The sequence below is a fragment of the Toxotes jaculatrix genome, chromosome 14 (assembly GCF_017976425.1).
Source record: "Toxotes jaculatrix isolate fToxJac2 chromosome 14, fToxJac2.pri, whole genome shotgun sequence".
Classification (NCBI taxonomy): Eukaryota; Metazoa; Chordata; class Actinopteri; family Toxotidae; genus Toxotes; species Toxotes jaculatrix.
In genome coordinates, this window is record NC_054407.1 from 21,830,668 (window position 1) to 21,846,938 (window position 16,271).

The following is a 16,271-nucleotide window of genomic DNA, read 5'->3' on the forward strand; positions in this document are numbered from 1 at the left end:
AATGCTGAGTGCTGGTTGTTTTACTGCAGAGCTGGACGTGTGAGGGTTAAAAATACCGTTCTTGTTCAGTTTTCCTTTAATAACGGTTTTTGCTGGCTTTTCTTGCACTGGGACAGATACGCTGGTGCCATGAGTGCAACCCAGATGTTGATGTGAACGCTGTTTACAAGTGGCAAAGTGGTGATTACGGTAACTCTGATATGACATGAATGTAGCATTATGCCAGGAGGAAATCATCTTAGGCTAGCTTAGTGTCAAAAGCTGGAAGCAGAAGGAAACAACTCCCGTGGCTCTGTCCAAAGCGGGAAAATGCCTCCCAGCACCTCTAAAGCTCGTTAATTAACACTTATCTCATTTTAAAAATTTGTACAGGTAAAGAAACGTAAAAATGTAAAAAGACTCTGGAGAGCATCAGGCTGTTTGTCACGAGATAGTTACACAATCTAATCTAAAAAACACAAATTAACATTTTTGTGTTTCTGGTCGGATACAAAACAGTGAGCCTTAGACGTGTTGCTGGGAATGTTTCTGAACATTGGAGAGAGAGAGAGAGAGAGAGAGAGAGAGAGAGAGAGAGAGAGAGAGAGAGAGAGAGAGAGAGAGAGATGGGCTGGCTGTTTCCCCTGCTTCCTGTCTTTATGATAAGCTAATAGTCTCCTGGCACCAGTTCCACACATAATGCAGCCATAAGAGTGGTATCAATCTTCTCATCTAACTATCAGAGAGACAGCAAATCGTGCAAACCCCCCCACAAAAAAAAGTCACTAACCTTAGAAGATGTTATAAATTCTACACATAGTGACTATAACACCCCTGTGTGTAGGATTCAAGCATTTCTGACTTTGTTGACTCACAGTGGTAGCACCAAATCAGAGGCCAGCAGACAGCAAAGCGCGGCATCATCCCCTCGGCCGGTAATTCAGGTGCTGCAGCAGAGCAGGTCAGTGGGCACAAGATAAAGACGGTGGCTGTACTGTGTGTGGAACTGTCAGAATGTGAAGCAGAGCATTTCTGAAAAGGTTACGTATGCTCACTGAAGCCCACCTGAAAGTCAGAAAAATTAAGCCTCTCTGAAAATTATACCTCACTTTGTCACCGTTTTAAAATGCGAAAATGTTGTAAAAGGTTACCGAGCATTTATTTTCAGTTCATCATCATTACCTTTTGGTAGCTGGGCAGCACGGGGCATGATGAGGTGACACCATTTTAGTTCTCAGCTGCCATCATGGAGCAGGAGAGTTTCAAGGTTTAATTCCAAAACCAAATTCCTTTTGTAAAAAAAAAAAAAAACAACACCTGGTGGTCATTGTTCAGCATTTGAAGTCTCCACATTACATCCTCCAAAATGTTCTTATTGTGTATGCAAATGTCTTCAGATAGCCAATAAGGCGAGCGCTATTCCATAATGAGTTTTACTTTCATGCCAGCTATCAGAGCGTTCAGATATTTCAAATGGTGGATATCTCATTTTGGAAGGAATTTCTTCTTTTGAAATGTTCATGAAAGTACGTCAGTGCAGAGACGTGACAGATTTACTCAGTGGTTGGCACTTGGAACAGAAATAAAGAGGGGTGCAGAAATTTTCGGCTGGGTTTACTTTGCCGCCTGTTGATAACAGCTGCGCTTGGGGCTTTAATATTTATTTACGTTCTCTTTACAACATATTATACAGAGTCATCAAATGTTGTTAGTGCTCTGGAATTATCACAAGCATTAAAATAAATGTAAAAAAATGTAAGAAGCTCCAGTCATTTCAAATGAAGGAATGTTATCGTGCAACTATGACTAATACAGTTCATAATACAGACAAACAAAACATTTTTAAAAGGCATTTTAATGCTGTCTTATGTCAGGTGTCTGTGTGGCTTTGCTGAAAAAGAAGAAAACATTCTAACTAATCCATTTGACTGGATAGTTAAACAGCGACTAGTGAAACAGATCTCCAGTTATAAAGATGTGGGGTTTAGCACCTCCATTCCTGTTATAAATTTTAAAGGAACATTCAAGTCTACACTATCCACCCTGCATATCAAGCACGCAGATCGCAATCCATCTTTGGCTCAGGGTTGGGGAAGGAGCACCTTTAAAAGAAAGCTCTGGGGGGAGAGCAGGCTCTATCTGTAGTGATACATATGGATTTTTGGCTTGGCTTAACACACCAGATAAGTCTCTTCCACCAAAGCTTTCTCCCACAGCAAGCACCGTCCTCCCCTTTTTTTTTTCTCCCCAGCCACGTTGCGCTGAATCTGAGGCTAACCGGACCCTTCTCCATCCCTCATCTTCTCTCTGACACCGCACAACAACCTCGATTTCCCTTCACTTCGGAAATAAAACGTGCACCGTAGACACAGCCACACAGTACCATCCATAACACACAAGGTCAGAAATATAATGGCACGTTCCATCAAATACAATTACATTTCTTCCCTGCCTCGATAAACATGTTCTCCATGTGTTTTCTTGTACACATGTAAAAAATGTCTCAGAAAACATTATTTGCTTTACTTAGGGTGACATACTGTTGTTTTTATTTTTGTTTTATATCAAATCTCTTTTTAACACTCTTTAAATAGACACACATATACATAAAACACACGTCGTATTTGCGACCGGAGAAGAGCTAGCTGGATTATAAGTTTCCATGTTCAGTGAGAACTAAAAGGTGGATTTCTGCCCATGTGTTTCCTTCCTTTGCCAGTTGGGGGCAGAGGAGAGTATTTTGGCATTCGAACCAGCAGAAGTAAGACAGTAAGGGGTCGGTGGAAGGAGGGCCGGCAGGGGACATGCCTTTGGGGGAGGTGGCATTTTGAAGGGCAAGCAAGAGGATGTTCGTCAATCACTTGGCGAGGCGGACTGAGGGTAGAGAGATGTCCATTACTGAGTTTGAAAAAGAGAAGAAGGAAGGCGTGGAGGAGGAGGAAGGACAGAAGAGAGGACAGAGGAGCAGAGCATTGAGCTGTAGGCCTGGCAGTCAGATAAGGAGAGGCTTAAAGAGTGGAGTGGATTTTGTATAGGCCTTTTCTGTGGGGGAATAATGCAGTGCAGAGTCACTAGACGACAGGAAGAGGAAGAGATAAAGGAAGCCAAAGACGTAAGGACAGAGAGAACGAAACGCGGGTTTGGTGGGAGGAGATGAATCCCAAGATGGGAGCCGAGATGAAGAGAGAATAACAGAGGAGTGAAGACAGCAGAGGAGGCAGGGAGGGAGATGCAGAGAGAGATATCTGGTTACCAGCACGTGCTAAAATAATTAGCCCTGGGCTGGCGAGGAGAAACGTGCGCGCGGATTAACTGGACCTAAAATAACTGTGAGAGCACAGAAGCTGCACCTCTTCCTGGTAAGCCCTTTTGTCAGACTCCTGAGAGCATCCGCCAGCCCTCGGGGGCCGTGACGTCATTCCAGGTTGTCAGTCGCCGGCCGTCGAGTCAACAGCAGACGGCCTCATGCACTCAGGCACAAACAGTGCAGCAGGCGCCCCCCGCTGCCCGCCCTGCTCGTCTCTTGCTCTTTCACCCCCCCCTCCCCTCCCCTGTTGGCTGAAAAATGTGCAGCTGTTACAGTAAGCCCGTGCGCTCTTATAGGGCCAGAAATAGCCCCCTTTAGCCAGGGCAGGGGCACGGCGACAACCTCCATTAGCTCAAATGTGAGAGGATTGAATCACCCCGAGCTCGAGGGCTTGAACCTCTATCTACGCCGGCTGAGAGCAGGAATCATATTTCTCTCCCACTATCACTCTCCTCTCCCTCTCTGTCTCTCTTTTTCTCTATCTGAAGTCCAGAGTGCACTCACAGCTCCGCTCAGTGTGTGTGATTGAGTCGTAAACATTAAGGGGGAAGATTCAGGGGACTCTAAACACAGAGGGATGTCTTTCGGGTTCCTCTTAAGGAAGTTATGTGCGTAGTTAGGCCTTAAACAGTTTAACAGTTTGCGCAATGAGCGCATACGGGGTCTCCGATGAGGCGCTGTAAAAATTATTTGACACAGTTGCCACTGATATAGTAGGACTGTTCTTACAGCCAGTGCTGTCTTGAAAGAGTAGAGATAATGGGAAATAATGGGGGTTGCATCAGGCTGGGCAGAAAAGGAGGGAGCAGACTAGAGGAGTGGAGGCAGTCATGGAGAAGTCAGACCTTTATCTACAGGAGAAAGAAAAGGAAGAGAAGAGGGAAGGGAAGTGAGAGAGGAAGAGAAACAGGATAGAGCAGTTAGCATATAAATCACTTCTGTAATTTGAATTAACAAGAAAGTCAGGAAATTCATGGTGAAAGGAAGAAATGGGATAGGAGAGGAAAAAGAAAGAAGATCAGTGTGAGAGTAGAAAGTTGGAGTTTGACACGTTGCCTTCGAAAAAAAAAAAAAAGAAAGAAAAGCAAATTGGCTTGTCCCTGCAGCTGGGGATTCGTGATGCATATCGGACGCACTTGAAGAAAGCTTTTTCGGCGGATAGGATCACAATGAAAGGAACCAGAAAGGCAAAACCCGGGGAGCAGCTTTTTAGATTTTGTTATCAAACCCAGCCGTCTTAGGGTCTCGCTTCAAATGGCATATCTTATGACCTGACAAAAGTACTCAGGGTGCCGGCTGGTGTAAGAGATTATCACGACATCTTAGATCTCGGCCCATATAGCTGCTGCGTCTACAGTCATCAGCCTGTGACTGTGAGCAGATATGATTTGACTCATTTATTCAGAGACTCAGGTTGGCTTTGTGGTAGGTGTAAAGTAGTTTTGTGGTTTAACTCTCTGAGTAGACTTCCCACTCTCCTATCCTCCACAGCTTCCTCCCCCCTTGGCCTCCCCTGCCTTCCCATTGGTCTATCATTTGAAGGTGAGCTGGTTGGCGAGGCGGGATAGAAGGCCAGGCGCTTTGGACGTCCCTACCCCACCCACACCGCTGGGCCCCTCCTCCCCATTTTTGCCGGTCAGCTCCAGCTCGATGGTCATCAGCACCCGGCCCGAGCTGTCCCCCCCTCCTTCCCCCACCCTTTCTGTCTTTCTGACTATGGTTTGCTGCTTCTGATTGGGCTGGGCTTTTGCCACTGCCTGGCGCATGGGCTGGAGTAGCCGGCTGGCGAGCCCGCCCCAGCCCTTCCCCGTATCCTATTTCTTATCCTTGCGTGACTCCTGCTTCTTCTTTTCCGAGGCAGCCGCCTTCACCTTGGAGGGGTCAGCGGGAGGCGCGGGGCCCTGTGGGGGAGGAGGGAGAGGGGGTCGGGTGGAGAACAGGGGAGGAGAGTCACTTCAGGAGGAAAGGAGCGTGAGGGAGACAGAAAGAGAGAGAGAGAGAGAGAGGGCAAGGGTAAGGAGGTAAGGAAGGAAGGGTGAGATGGGCACGTTAGAGGTGAGAGGATGAGAGATGAGGTTAGCGGGACGGGTGGAGCTGTGTGAAGAGGAGAGAAAAACACATTTAGGAGGAGGAGAAGAAGAGAGACGAACACACGGAGAGAGACATAGAGGGGTGAGGAGGTAGAGAGACAGTCCTTTTAGGGGAGGGGGTAGCAAGTGAGAGGGGGTGGTGTCCAGAGCTGTAAGGGGGTGACAAAACAGGTAACCATGCGTTAGGATGGGACACAGTGGCAGGCAGGCTCCATACACCTGTGACAACTGAGTGAAAAATTGATCAATGACACGCACTCATGCACACAGACACACACACACACAGACACACACACACAAACTGTGTACCAGACTGGCTTTTAATTGGGAATTGACCAGTGCTGGTTTGACTGGTTGATATTTTGGGGTGATAACCAGCGCCTTTAAATCCGAAGGTGGAAAAAACCTCACTGAGTATGAGGATTATAAAAGTGGCTGATTTTAGACATGTGATACATCTTCAGTGACTATATTTCACTGTATAGTTTGGACATGCAACACTATGAAATATATATATATAAATAAACACTGCTGAAACAATGGTTGTATGCAGCCACATGTAAAATCTGTCACCTAATAGTCAGAATTTATCTATTTTCAACTGTTCTGGAGAATAAATAATTCGCTGTAGACCTTGTAGACCATTTTGTTGTAGCTGTGGTCAGGGACAGACCTGCTTGACTGGTTTTGTGATACTTGTTTAAAAAAAAAAAAAAAAAGGCCTCCAACAGCATCAAATATTCGTCCAACTAGCACTTATATAATTCAACCGTTCACTCCCACTCATTCTGGATATTGTCTGTGCAATGTCTAAAAACATCTCTGAGAAGAAATCTATAAAAGGAAGAGGAGGAAGAGGAGGGAGAGGGAAAAGGAAGTAAAGTGAGGCTTCACTTGAGAACAAGAAGTCCATCAGGAAGGACTGGACAGAGTGGAGACGAGGTCAAGGCAACAATAACTTTACAACAGCTGTATTCCAGTGCATTAGCCTGTGAGTTAACCTATTGAAAACAATCACAAGTACACTATAATGCCCTGATGGAGCTTAACAAAACTTCACTCATATGTAATGGTTTGTGTATTTTCAATACACTTCCACCGGTTGAACCACAGGCCAGTACACTCCAGTCCACAGGCCAGTACAGTGTTACTGAGGACAGACAGAGTGAATGGGAAGCATGCTGGATCTGAGGTTTGGAGACTGAAATACTTCTTCTCGCTAATACATCAAGTTAGTGAACGGTGGAAAGCTCACTAGAGGCTGCTTCTATTCAGTGAAGCTTCCACTAATAATACCCCACTGATTGCATTAGAAAATTTATCATCTTTAATTATGCACTGGGAAAAAGCAGCACACGCTCTGATCAGACAGCAATCAAGGCGCACGTTAGAGCTAACATCCGGCTCGAAAGGGGCCGCGGTGCAGCCCATCGGATGCCATTACCTTCGATCATACTTACAGTCTCTCATATATCATTGTATTGTTTACCATTATGCATCCCACGGTAGGCTCGGTTTGTGCTGCAATGTATTGCAGCGCTCCCACGCTAATGAAGGGGCTGCTTCGTAAACACACGCCAGTCTGCTCAGGCAGAATGCAGAGCCACCCTGGTTACAGGAGCTGCACACACTTCAAAGGAAATGTGGGTACAGTGGCGAAATAGGAGGGACTGGTGGGGAGTTAGGAAGGTAGGTAAGTGGCTGCGTCCCCTGCTGCATACTAAAAAGAGACAGTGACAGGTGAGGAGGGAGATTGAGAGGCAGATGAAGAGTGAGAGGCAGTGATTTTCTGTCCAGAACCGAAGCTGATCAGAACCCAGAAGACCTGAGGAAGGAGAGGAGAGAAGGAGGAGAGGCAGTGGTGGTGGTGGTGGGGAGGCGGGTGAGGGAGGATCAACAGAGTGAGAGAGGGAGCAAGCAGGGAAGAGGAGAGGGGGAATTACAGACAGATAGATGCTTCTCATGGTCAGCGAGGAAGTCAAAGGCACGAAGACACGGGAGGCGGGGAAGGAGAGGAGGAGTAGGAGGAAGATGCGACTGAAGAGAGGGAGACAGGGGACCGGATAAAAGGAATGTGAATGAGAGAGCGAGGGAGCGAAGTGAAGTGGAGTGAAGTGAAGTGAAGGTGGGGGGCGGCAATTGGGGATGGAAAGAAGAATGGGTAGGTTGTGCATGTGTGTGTGTGTGTGTGTGTGTGTGTGTGTGAGCTCAGATCGATACCGAGTGCACTCAATTATCATTCCAGTACAGTGTGTGTGTGTGTGTGTGTGTGTGTGTTCACTCCTGTGAGCCTTCTTATGTGTGTGGCTGTGGGGTAAACTCCTCTCCCACAACTCCACCTAATGGGGATTAGCACACACCATGGGGTTCCTTTGTTTCTCTGTCTCACTCACTCACTCACTCCCTCACTCCCTCACTCCCTCCCTCACTCACTCACCCACAGCCTTTTGGAGATTTGTAGTGCAAGCCAAGCAAACAGAAAGTTGCGAAGATGGTGAGGCTGATACAAAATTGTGTTGTGTCAGCAGAGCCTCCTAATAAGGGCTATTTGATCAAACAACCACTTATGAGCGCAGTATAAGATCCCATGGGTGCTCTGTGTGTGGCGTAGCTACACAACAGAGGAATCAGCTCTGAGGAAAAAATAAATAAATAAAAATAAAAAAAAAATAAGCAAGCGTGAGCTCAGATGGAATAGCTGTTTTTGCTGTGCATTTTTCTTCCCAGCTGAGACTTGCAGGAGAGTAACTGTAAATGACAACGTTGTCAAATATTTCAGTGTCCTTTTGGCGGCGAGTTATTTATTCATATATGCACTGTCACCCGCCGCAGGCACTTGAGAGCAACTGACTGCAACTCAAGAGTAACCTGACAATCATACAACAGTAGAAAGGAAAGAAGAAGACAGAGGGAGGAAGAGGGGCTCCGGGGAGATGAGAGTGAGTGCGCTTGTTTGAGGTAGGAGGAAGGGTTGGCCCTCGCCTGTGTCGCCCCGTAGGTTTGAGCCACAAGGGCAAGATGGCGCGCTCCTAACTGCCGGCAGAAGCCTTCTGCCGCTGCGGATGCTTCATCGCCACATTAGCTTGTACCTGCGGCTAAATGACTCGCTGTCACAATAACACCTTTAATCTCCTGCCTCAGATATCTTTGCATGTTTCTCATTTCAAAGCTGATTTTTGATTTAGGGAAACGCCTTGAACTGAAATCCCTTGACTTCCCTTTTTTCATTATCAGCGTACAGTCGATTACAATACACCCCCGCAACCATCCAGCCCCCACATTACCACAGAGTAATCAAACAGAACTTGCCCTGCTGCCTTGTATTCACAAAAGAATACAAGCCACCAAAATGTCTGATTAATCCACCACTTGAGGCTATCACACTCCCATGAGGAATAGAAGGGAAAAAAATTACCCCAAATCCTTGGCGTGCAGCGGCGTAACAGCACTGATAACAGCTCAGACCATAATAGGCCCAGTGATTTTCATTTGACTCCCAGTGAGCGAAATCAGCAGTTCCTGTCCATTTCCCCACTGTGAGCAAATCACAGTCCCGTTCAATACAGCAACAGCATTAGCGCCGTGACCTGGCCTCAGCCATTTCACAGTTGCCGGTTTGATTTTTGCCCCATAGTTGTTTACTAGCATCGTGGTGTTTGCGCCCCCCCCTCCCTGCAGGGAGCTGAAGGAGGGCTGAGGGCCACAGGAAAGAGAGAGGGGAGGGACAGTGCGGGCTTTAAAGCACCTCGAACGTTGAGGTGGCACTGGAATTTTAACAGCTTGAACACTGTTATTAGCATTTGCCGGGCAGAGTTTGAATGACATGTTATTTTGTTGTTGATATGTTGCTGCGAGGAGGAGACGGCTAAGTGTGCGGACATAGCGGAGCTGCTTGGACTGGCATTGGGGGAATGCGATTATGAAACTGTGTCGTTATGCACTGTCATGTTGGATGTGTGCTTTTGTGCATCTGTGCCACAACAGAATAGATGAATATTCCTTCTGACACCACGTTTCCTGCGCGTAACAAGTATTCAAACACTGAATGCTACTGTAATCTCTCCAAAAGGACGTCATTTTACTACGCAACGCCTGAATATGACAGCAAACAAAGCTGTTGCACTTGGTGTCGTCGAGTGGATGTGCACATGTGATGGAGTGTGTGAGGAGAAGAGGCAGAGGAAGAGGAGCAGGAGGAGGAGGAGGAGGAGGAGGAAGAAGAAGTGGGGGACGTGGAGGAAGGAGTGAAGGGAACTTGCCTGTCTCTGCTGTGATCCCTCTTTCTTTTTCTTGCCATGTTTGCTGGAGGGGACAAAAGAAAGACAATGTCAGAATGTCGAATCTATCTCTCCCTCCAGTGGTCACAGGGCAGCATTGCCTGGCAGCCATCATAAAGAGAACATCAACGTAATCTACTGGCCCTGTCTCAAACACAGCCCCCAGGTGCTAGATGTGTTAAGACCTCATAAGATTGGATAGGTATAAGCAAGATGATGGATCCATCCTCTTCGAGATCTAGTGGATTATCCACTCAGACACGTTCACTTCACCGCTTCTAATCATCTTGCTTTGGACCTATGCAGTGAGGTTTTCAGATTAAATCAAAATGAGAGATCATTATCTGTCTCTTTCCAGTTGACTAATTTCAAATCTAAACCTCGCACTCCTAACCAAATCAAATCATGGCACCGCAGCTATGCCAGCTTGGTCACGCAGGTGTCGGTGCCAGGGATGGGCTCCGGCCTCAGCTCCAGTCCCTGGCACAGACACGGCTGGCAGAGCGCCGCCGGCCACAGGCCGGGCACTGACCTGACACTGAGGCTGAAGACGCGGCGCGCCACCAGGAACCTCATCAGGTAGTAGATGACCACGATGAGCACCAGCAGGCCCAGCACCACCCCGATGATGGCCCCTGTGATCACGCCAGCCTGGATGGGAACTGTGGATAGAGGAGAGGAAAAGGGAAAGAGGAGGAGCGTTAGAGAGTAGAGCAGTGGAGAACAATGCGGAGAATTTGAGGATAAAAAGGAGGAGGATGTGGAGCGCAGGTGACAGGCAGAGGTTGGGAGCGTTATGAAGAAGGAAACAGTAAAGAGGTGAGAGAAGAAAAGAAGTTGTCATAGGAGAGAGGAAATAGATGGGGGAGGAAGGGGAGGAACAAAGCTGTAAGGAAGAGGAATGAGAGATGAAAGTAGAACACAAAAGGAAAGCAAAGGTAAAATAAAGGTTGAATGAAAGATGAAGGATTCAAGTGCAGTAGGGGCAGAGAAGGAGATGAAGAGAAGGAGAGATAAGGTAGAATAAAGGCGAGTATAAGTAGAGTAATGGAGGGAGAAGGTGGGGGATGGGACGAGACGGCGGGAGACGATGGAGAAGGGGAAAGAAGAGAGAGATGGGAGGAGAAGGCGAGAGGAAGGGGGAGAAAAGAAGTGAAAGGGGGGCAGCGATAGCAATCTCAAATATAGAAAGAGATAACATTGTAATTGATTTCATTTAACGGGAAGTGCGAGGAATTCTAAACGAGGCGGTGCAACGACTGGTCTGAACGTAGGACTCGCTTTAGTCTGATGCACAGCACAAACTGAGATTAATTTCAGAGTGTGGAATGATTATAACAACAATTGAGAACAGTTGGCTCCTGACGAAAAACATTCACCAAAATATGCCATATGGGCTCAGTGGAAAGCTAATGAGCAGGCACAGATGTAAGACAACACAGGCGTATTAGACTTTACATACTGGGGAATTTGATTTTCCTGAGGACCCCCCCCCACAGGACTCACTGTACTCCCTCACACATCACCTTTCTCAAAGACCAACAGGCGAACGCTGGAGGGCCGGCCCACTATGTCAGGGGGGTTCTTGGCGTCACAGGTGAAGGTGCCGTTGTCGCTGAACTCCAGGTTCTTCAGCAGGATAGAGCCGTCGCGGCGGCCGGGGTTCCCCACAAACTCCAGTCGGTCCCTGAACGGGCCCTTGTTGTCAACATAAGCGGCACCACCGGTGTAATGGAAGATCTGTAATAAACAGAGAGGGCATTGTATTTTACTGATGTAAGTGGTGCTGCATTTAACTGGTTATTTTTTTTTTTGTTTGTGGTTATTATAACTCATAGATTACCTCTTCCCGTGGCAGCTCAGATTTAAGACATGTTTTGAAGTCATGTACAAAATAAAGAGAAAAATTTAGGGACTGACTGACAAGTATGGAAGGAAACTGAATCTCAACTGAATCTCTGCTTTTTTGGTAGCAACCAAAATCTGTCTGTAGCACTAAGTATTGATAGCTCGTTCCAGATTTAAACTTACAATAACTGAACTTTTTGGCCACTTGGGGGCAGTGTAAGCTGTAAGCACCGTAAAAAGTTGACACGGTAAACTTGTTAGCGCCCAGTTTCTTATATAGCTGCAGAGCAGCATCAGCAATTCAGCCAGTTGCAAACATTTCTATTTCAAGATCTTGCCGCATGTGTTTAGACATAATAATAAAATAATGTAATTTAGAACATTGGCCTTTTCTCTTAAATGAAAAAGAAAAAGGAGTTTTGTACAAAAGCCCAGTTGCTGTTGAAGCGAGATCCTTAATCGTATCATACCGAAAACCCAGGTATCGTATGAGCATCAACCCTCAGCCTTCCAAAACGGGAAAGTGTCATCACAGATTAAATCCAGAGTTCGAGGAATTGATTTTTTTCAATGAGATGTTAATTGATTGGGGGCAAAGCCTAAATGGGTTACATCTGGGGTAAGGAGCGGTAACTGCTGATACCCCAGACTCCACAAGGTCAAGGTCAAATTTGGTTGAAACAGTGGCTTTGAGTCTAACTGAAGATTTAAGCCCTGTTAGACACATAAGCTGGTTCCATGAATTACACACAACCTTTCATACCAGAAGAACATGTCAGAAATCAAATGCAACATTTTAAAAGGACAAATGCACCATGAAAACAGATGGACATATGAAACTGTAAATCTGTGCAGGCGGGTGAAGAAATGAGCGACAGAAGATAAGTGAGGGGGGAAAAAAAAGAGAAGCGAAATCTAGTTTCAAAGTGAGGGCTCTGTGGGAGACAGATGAAGGCGAAGGAGGTGAGGGGAGGAGATAATGAGAGAGGAGGGGAGGGACAAAGAAGGCAGGGCTGGGGAGGAGGAGATTAAGGGAGGTGGACAGAGGGAGGCGCAGTCAGGACGGGGAGATAGAGAGATTAGAGAGATGGCAGGACGATAAGGGCAGGGAGAGTGAAATTGAAGAGCAGGAGGCAGGTGAGGCAGCAAGAGGAATGAAGAGATTAGGAGAGAGAGTTTCCGTGTGCTTGTTGTTTCCCCACACAGCCAGTGAATACATGCAAACGGAGTATTGTTTGAGTGTGTGATGGCATTTTAGATAACGCACTGTCCTGCATCTGTCAGATTAGCGTGTTGGCTTAGAGAGTTCTACAAGAAAATGCTGTGAATTTCTTTTTACTACTTCCTGTAGGAAAAATGATCAGCCACTTTTAAAACATCCTGACATTAAAGCTGCACAAACCAAGCCACCAAATGAACCCCAACGGACGTAGTTTGTGCCCGGTAGGGGCGGAGATGGTGAAAACAAAAAAGGCTTTTTGGCAGCAAACAAAGCCATTGTTGGCGAATTTTTTTACATTTCTGTTCCATCAAAGGGCGTTTTTGTTTTTCCCTCTTAAATATTTATTTTTGGCTTCTTGGATATGAAAAGATGATTAACTTCAAGTTGGAGTCCACAACATTATAATTTCAGGGGGGGAGGAGATGCTCCACTGCTGCATCTCCACTAAATGATTTATGCTGAATGTCTCACTGTTCAGCTGCTAAATGCTTCACTGTGTTCACCAATTAGTCGTTAACTTTGTCTGTCTGCCATTTGGTGCTGAACAGGTAGGTTCAGCTCGGTGGGTTTATCAGAGCTTTTTCACAGACACAGCCGCCTGATGTGGCTGAAAACGATGCTGGTGAACCCTGACCCTGACCCTGACCCGATGAGACTGAATTAAAACAGCACACTTCTGGACTGTAAAAGCAAAACAATGAAACATTTTCAAAAAAAAGCTTTTTGTAGAGCTTACATCAAATTCGTTCAGTGCAGCTTTGATGTGGATGGAACTAATTTTGATATTTTTTGTAGAGATTTACTGATTTTCTTTGATGGCAGGCTCAGATATGAGTATACATGTCAAAATACAGCCTCTAATCTTGTGTAGTTTTTGTGTGTGTGTGTGTGTATATTACAGAAATGCTGTCCCGGGAGCCATCAGGCCTGTATGTCCAGGAGAAGGTGACATCCTCCGAGGTCCAGCGCCAGGAGAAGAAAGAACAGGACAGCCGGATGTCGGAGCCCACCAGGGCGTGGCGCTCCCAGCCGGTGTAAATCACTATGGCCTGGGACTGCTCAGGCACTGGGAGACACAGATCAGGTGGATGTAGTTAATTCACAAACACCCACCTCACTCTGACACAGGATTAAAAATTCAAAGAGAAAAATACTCCGTTTACCACCTTCTGCTGTAGAAAATGAGCAAATTTGCCACATGAAAATGTTTTTTTGTTGTTGTTTTTCAGAGAACAACAAGTCTGCAAGGCCATGCACAGTGTTATATATGAGTATGCATACAAACACTAATTCACAAATCCATTTCCTTCTCTACACTTCTGGTGTGAGCACATGTAGTGACTTGCATTTTTCTTTAAATAACGGCATTCCTGAATATTTCTCAGCCCCTACTGTAATTATGAGACATGCAAAGCAGTGCTCACATTACCATTCATTAGTTTTCTCCTTGAAATCTATTAAATAAACCCCAAATACTTAGAAATGCACCCAGGCACGCACGCTAAACTGCACATTTAGTGGTGTCAGATCCACCATTGATTCAGGCATGCACTCAATAAATATTTGGATTATTACTGGAATATTGGTGGTAGTCTCTAAAAGTCAAAGGGGAACATCATTTTCTCCATTAATATGGATTATGTTGGCTTAATCATGTGCACTGTTTATGCTTGAATAATATTTAATGATCAATGTTAATTTGGTTTTGGCTGCAAAATCAATATTTTACTTCCCTAGAAAATGCACTCAGCATCTCAAACAAGCCACCAGAGCCCCTGGGAGCTGCACACAACTGCCACTCTGACATCAGCCACATCATTTTTCTATCATTCAGTTTCATTTGAAGCATGTGAATGGGTCACTATGAGTCACAGTGTTCTCAGCCACATTAACACTAAAGCCCTAAGTGTTCTTGAGCTTTTTTCTTTTGCCTCTTTCAACACCCATGGAGTAAGGTTCACAGTTTTCACTGCAAGCGTCCTTGAGCATTTGGCTTTAGTGCAGCCAGCCTTTGCAAAACTTGTCAATGAAATCACGCTTGACATTTTTAATTAAAATTCTGACAAAAACTGCAAATCTCTGACAGGAGGGGAGTGGAAAAAGCTGCTGCATCTGCTTGAGAGTAAAAAAACGCTGCCAACCCTCAGTTTAAAAGTCATAATATTAGTGGTTTTTAACTTTGCAAGCTTGGAGGCGCCTGCATCACATGAGGAACACAGATGGACAGTGCTGGGCCACATACCACAATGCACCTGAAAAAGAACTATACTCACACTATAACTGCCCTGATGGCATTTTTTTAGATGAAACCAAAACAGTAAAGAGCAAGATATCAATTTAAAAGCTTTAGTTTAGTATTAATCCTGTGTAGAGGGAAATGTTACATTTCAGTGAAAGATAAGTTAATTCACTACTAAGCCTACTGACCCTTTTTATTATCATCAGCTCCATTAATTTTCAGGTAAGCACTGAAGAGGAAAACAGAAAAAAAGCCCTCTTCATCATATCCTCATTTAACCTTTAAGCCCACATCAGAGGAAAGATCATTTCTTAGTCTTCACTTTCAATAGATGAAATTCAGTGTGGGCTTCTTCGAGACCTCATCAAAATAAAACTGAACAAAGTTAGAAGAAGATTTATTTTTTCTTTTTTTTACCTATTCCCAGGAGGACAACCGACGCCAGCGCCAAAAACGTCAGCATGGTTTCAGGCTTCTACGGAGCTCCCAAAAGACTGATGCCGCAGACCTGTCAGGAGTCCCACTCTGGAGGGAGTGAGTGGAAGGAGGAGAAAGAAAGAGAGAAAAAGAGAGTAGAGGGGTGCAGGTTGCCAGGGCAGAGGGCTTCAAAACAAGACAACAACAGAAAACCCACTGTCCCCTGGTTTATACCCAACCACACCCCTCGCCCAGGCCCGGCCCGGCCCATTCCTCCTCTCAGTACACATCCCCCCCATCCCCATCTCCAGCCCTCCTGCCATTTCTCTCCATTTCATCCCTCATTGAAACAAATTACACACATTATCTTTTGAAGTGGAGGAAAAAAAACGCAGGCGAGAGGCACCTGCTCTGTACAGTATCTGGTGAATTAATTGGATAAACAATAGGCAACTTGGGGCGAATTTGCAAACTCTGTGCGGCTTTACACCATGATGAATGTAATGTGTGAGATTACACCCTCAACGTGATGACTGAGCTGAGAGGGAATGCTAATTAGCCCTTAGCATGTAGGCGCGAGCGAGGGTGTGTGACAGGGAATCATGACCATCTGCAGTCGCTCTGTATGTGATCACTGTGCATATGTAAATACTACATGGGGGATGGTGGGAAGCTGCTTCAGCCAGTGTCTGTTTGTTTACAGTGAGGGACGAGGGGACAAAGGGGGGGATCCTGCGGCGAGGTCAGCCCAGTGCTCTCTCCTCCATCCCCATCACTCACCCCTCTTTCTCCTCTCCCTGCACTTTCACCGGGTCTGAGGCCAGCGGGCCAAACAAAGCAGCGACTCTTCGTGCTCTCTCTCTCTCTCTCTGTACTCCCTCTCTCCAGATTC

At 45.9% G+C, this 16,271-nt stretch overlaps 1 protein-coding gene across 3 annotated transcripts; it reads right to left on the reverse strand.

Moving 5' to 3' along the window:
• Positions 1 to 1,591: 1,591 nt before the first annotated feature.
• Positions 1,592 to 15,562, reverse strand: mpz (myelin protein zero). Of its 3 annotated transcripts, none has more exons than XM_041055148.1 (6): positions 15,380 to 15,562; positions 13,623 to 13,789; positions 11,180 to 11,393; positions 10,186 to 10,315; positions 9,636 to 9,678; positions 1,592 to 4,137 (listed from the first exon to the last, which is right to left on the reverse strand). In XM_041055148.1, the coding sequence occupies exons 1-6, from the start codon at positions 15,423 to 15,425 to the stop codon at positions 4,126 to 4,128; spliced, it is 612 nt and encodes a 203-aa protein (XP_040911082.1). In that variant the 5' UTR covers positions 15,426 to 15,562; the 3' UTR covers positions 1,592 to 4,125. The 3 variants fall into 3 exon arrangements, with proteins under 3 accessions (XP_040911082.1, XP_040911080.1, XP_040911081.1); XM_041055146.1 differs by having other exon boundaries at positions 1,592 to 5,187; XM_041055147.1 differs by having other exon boundaries at positions 1,592 to 5,525.
• Positions 15,563 to 16,271: the final 709 nt, after the last annotated feature.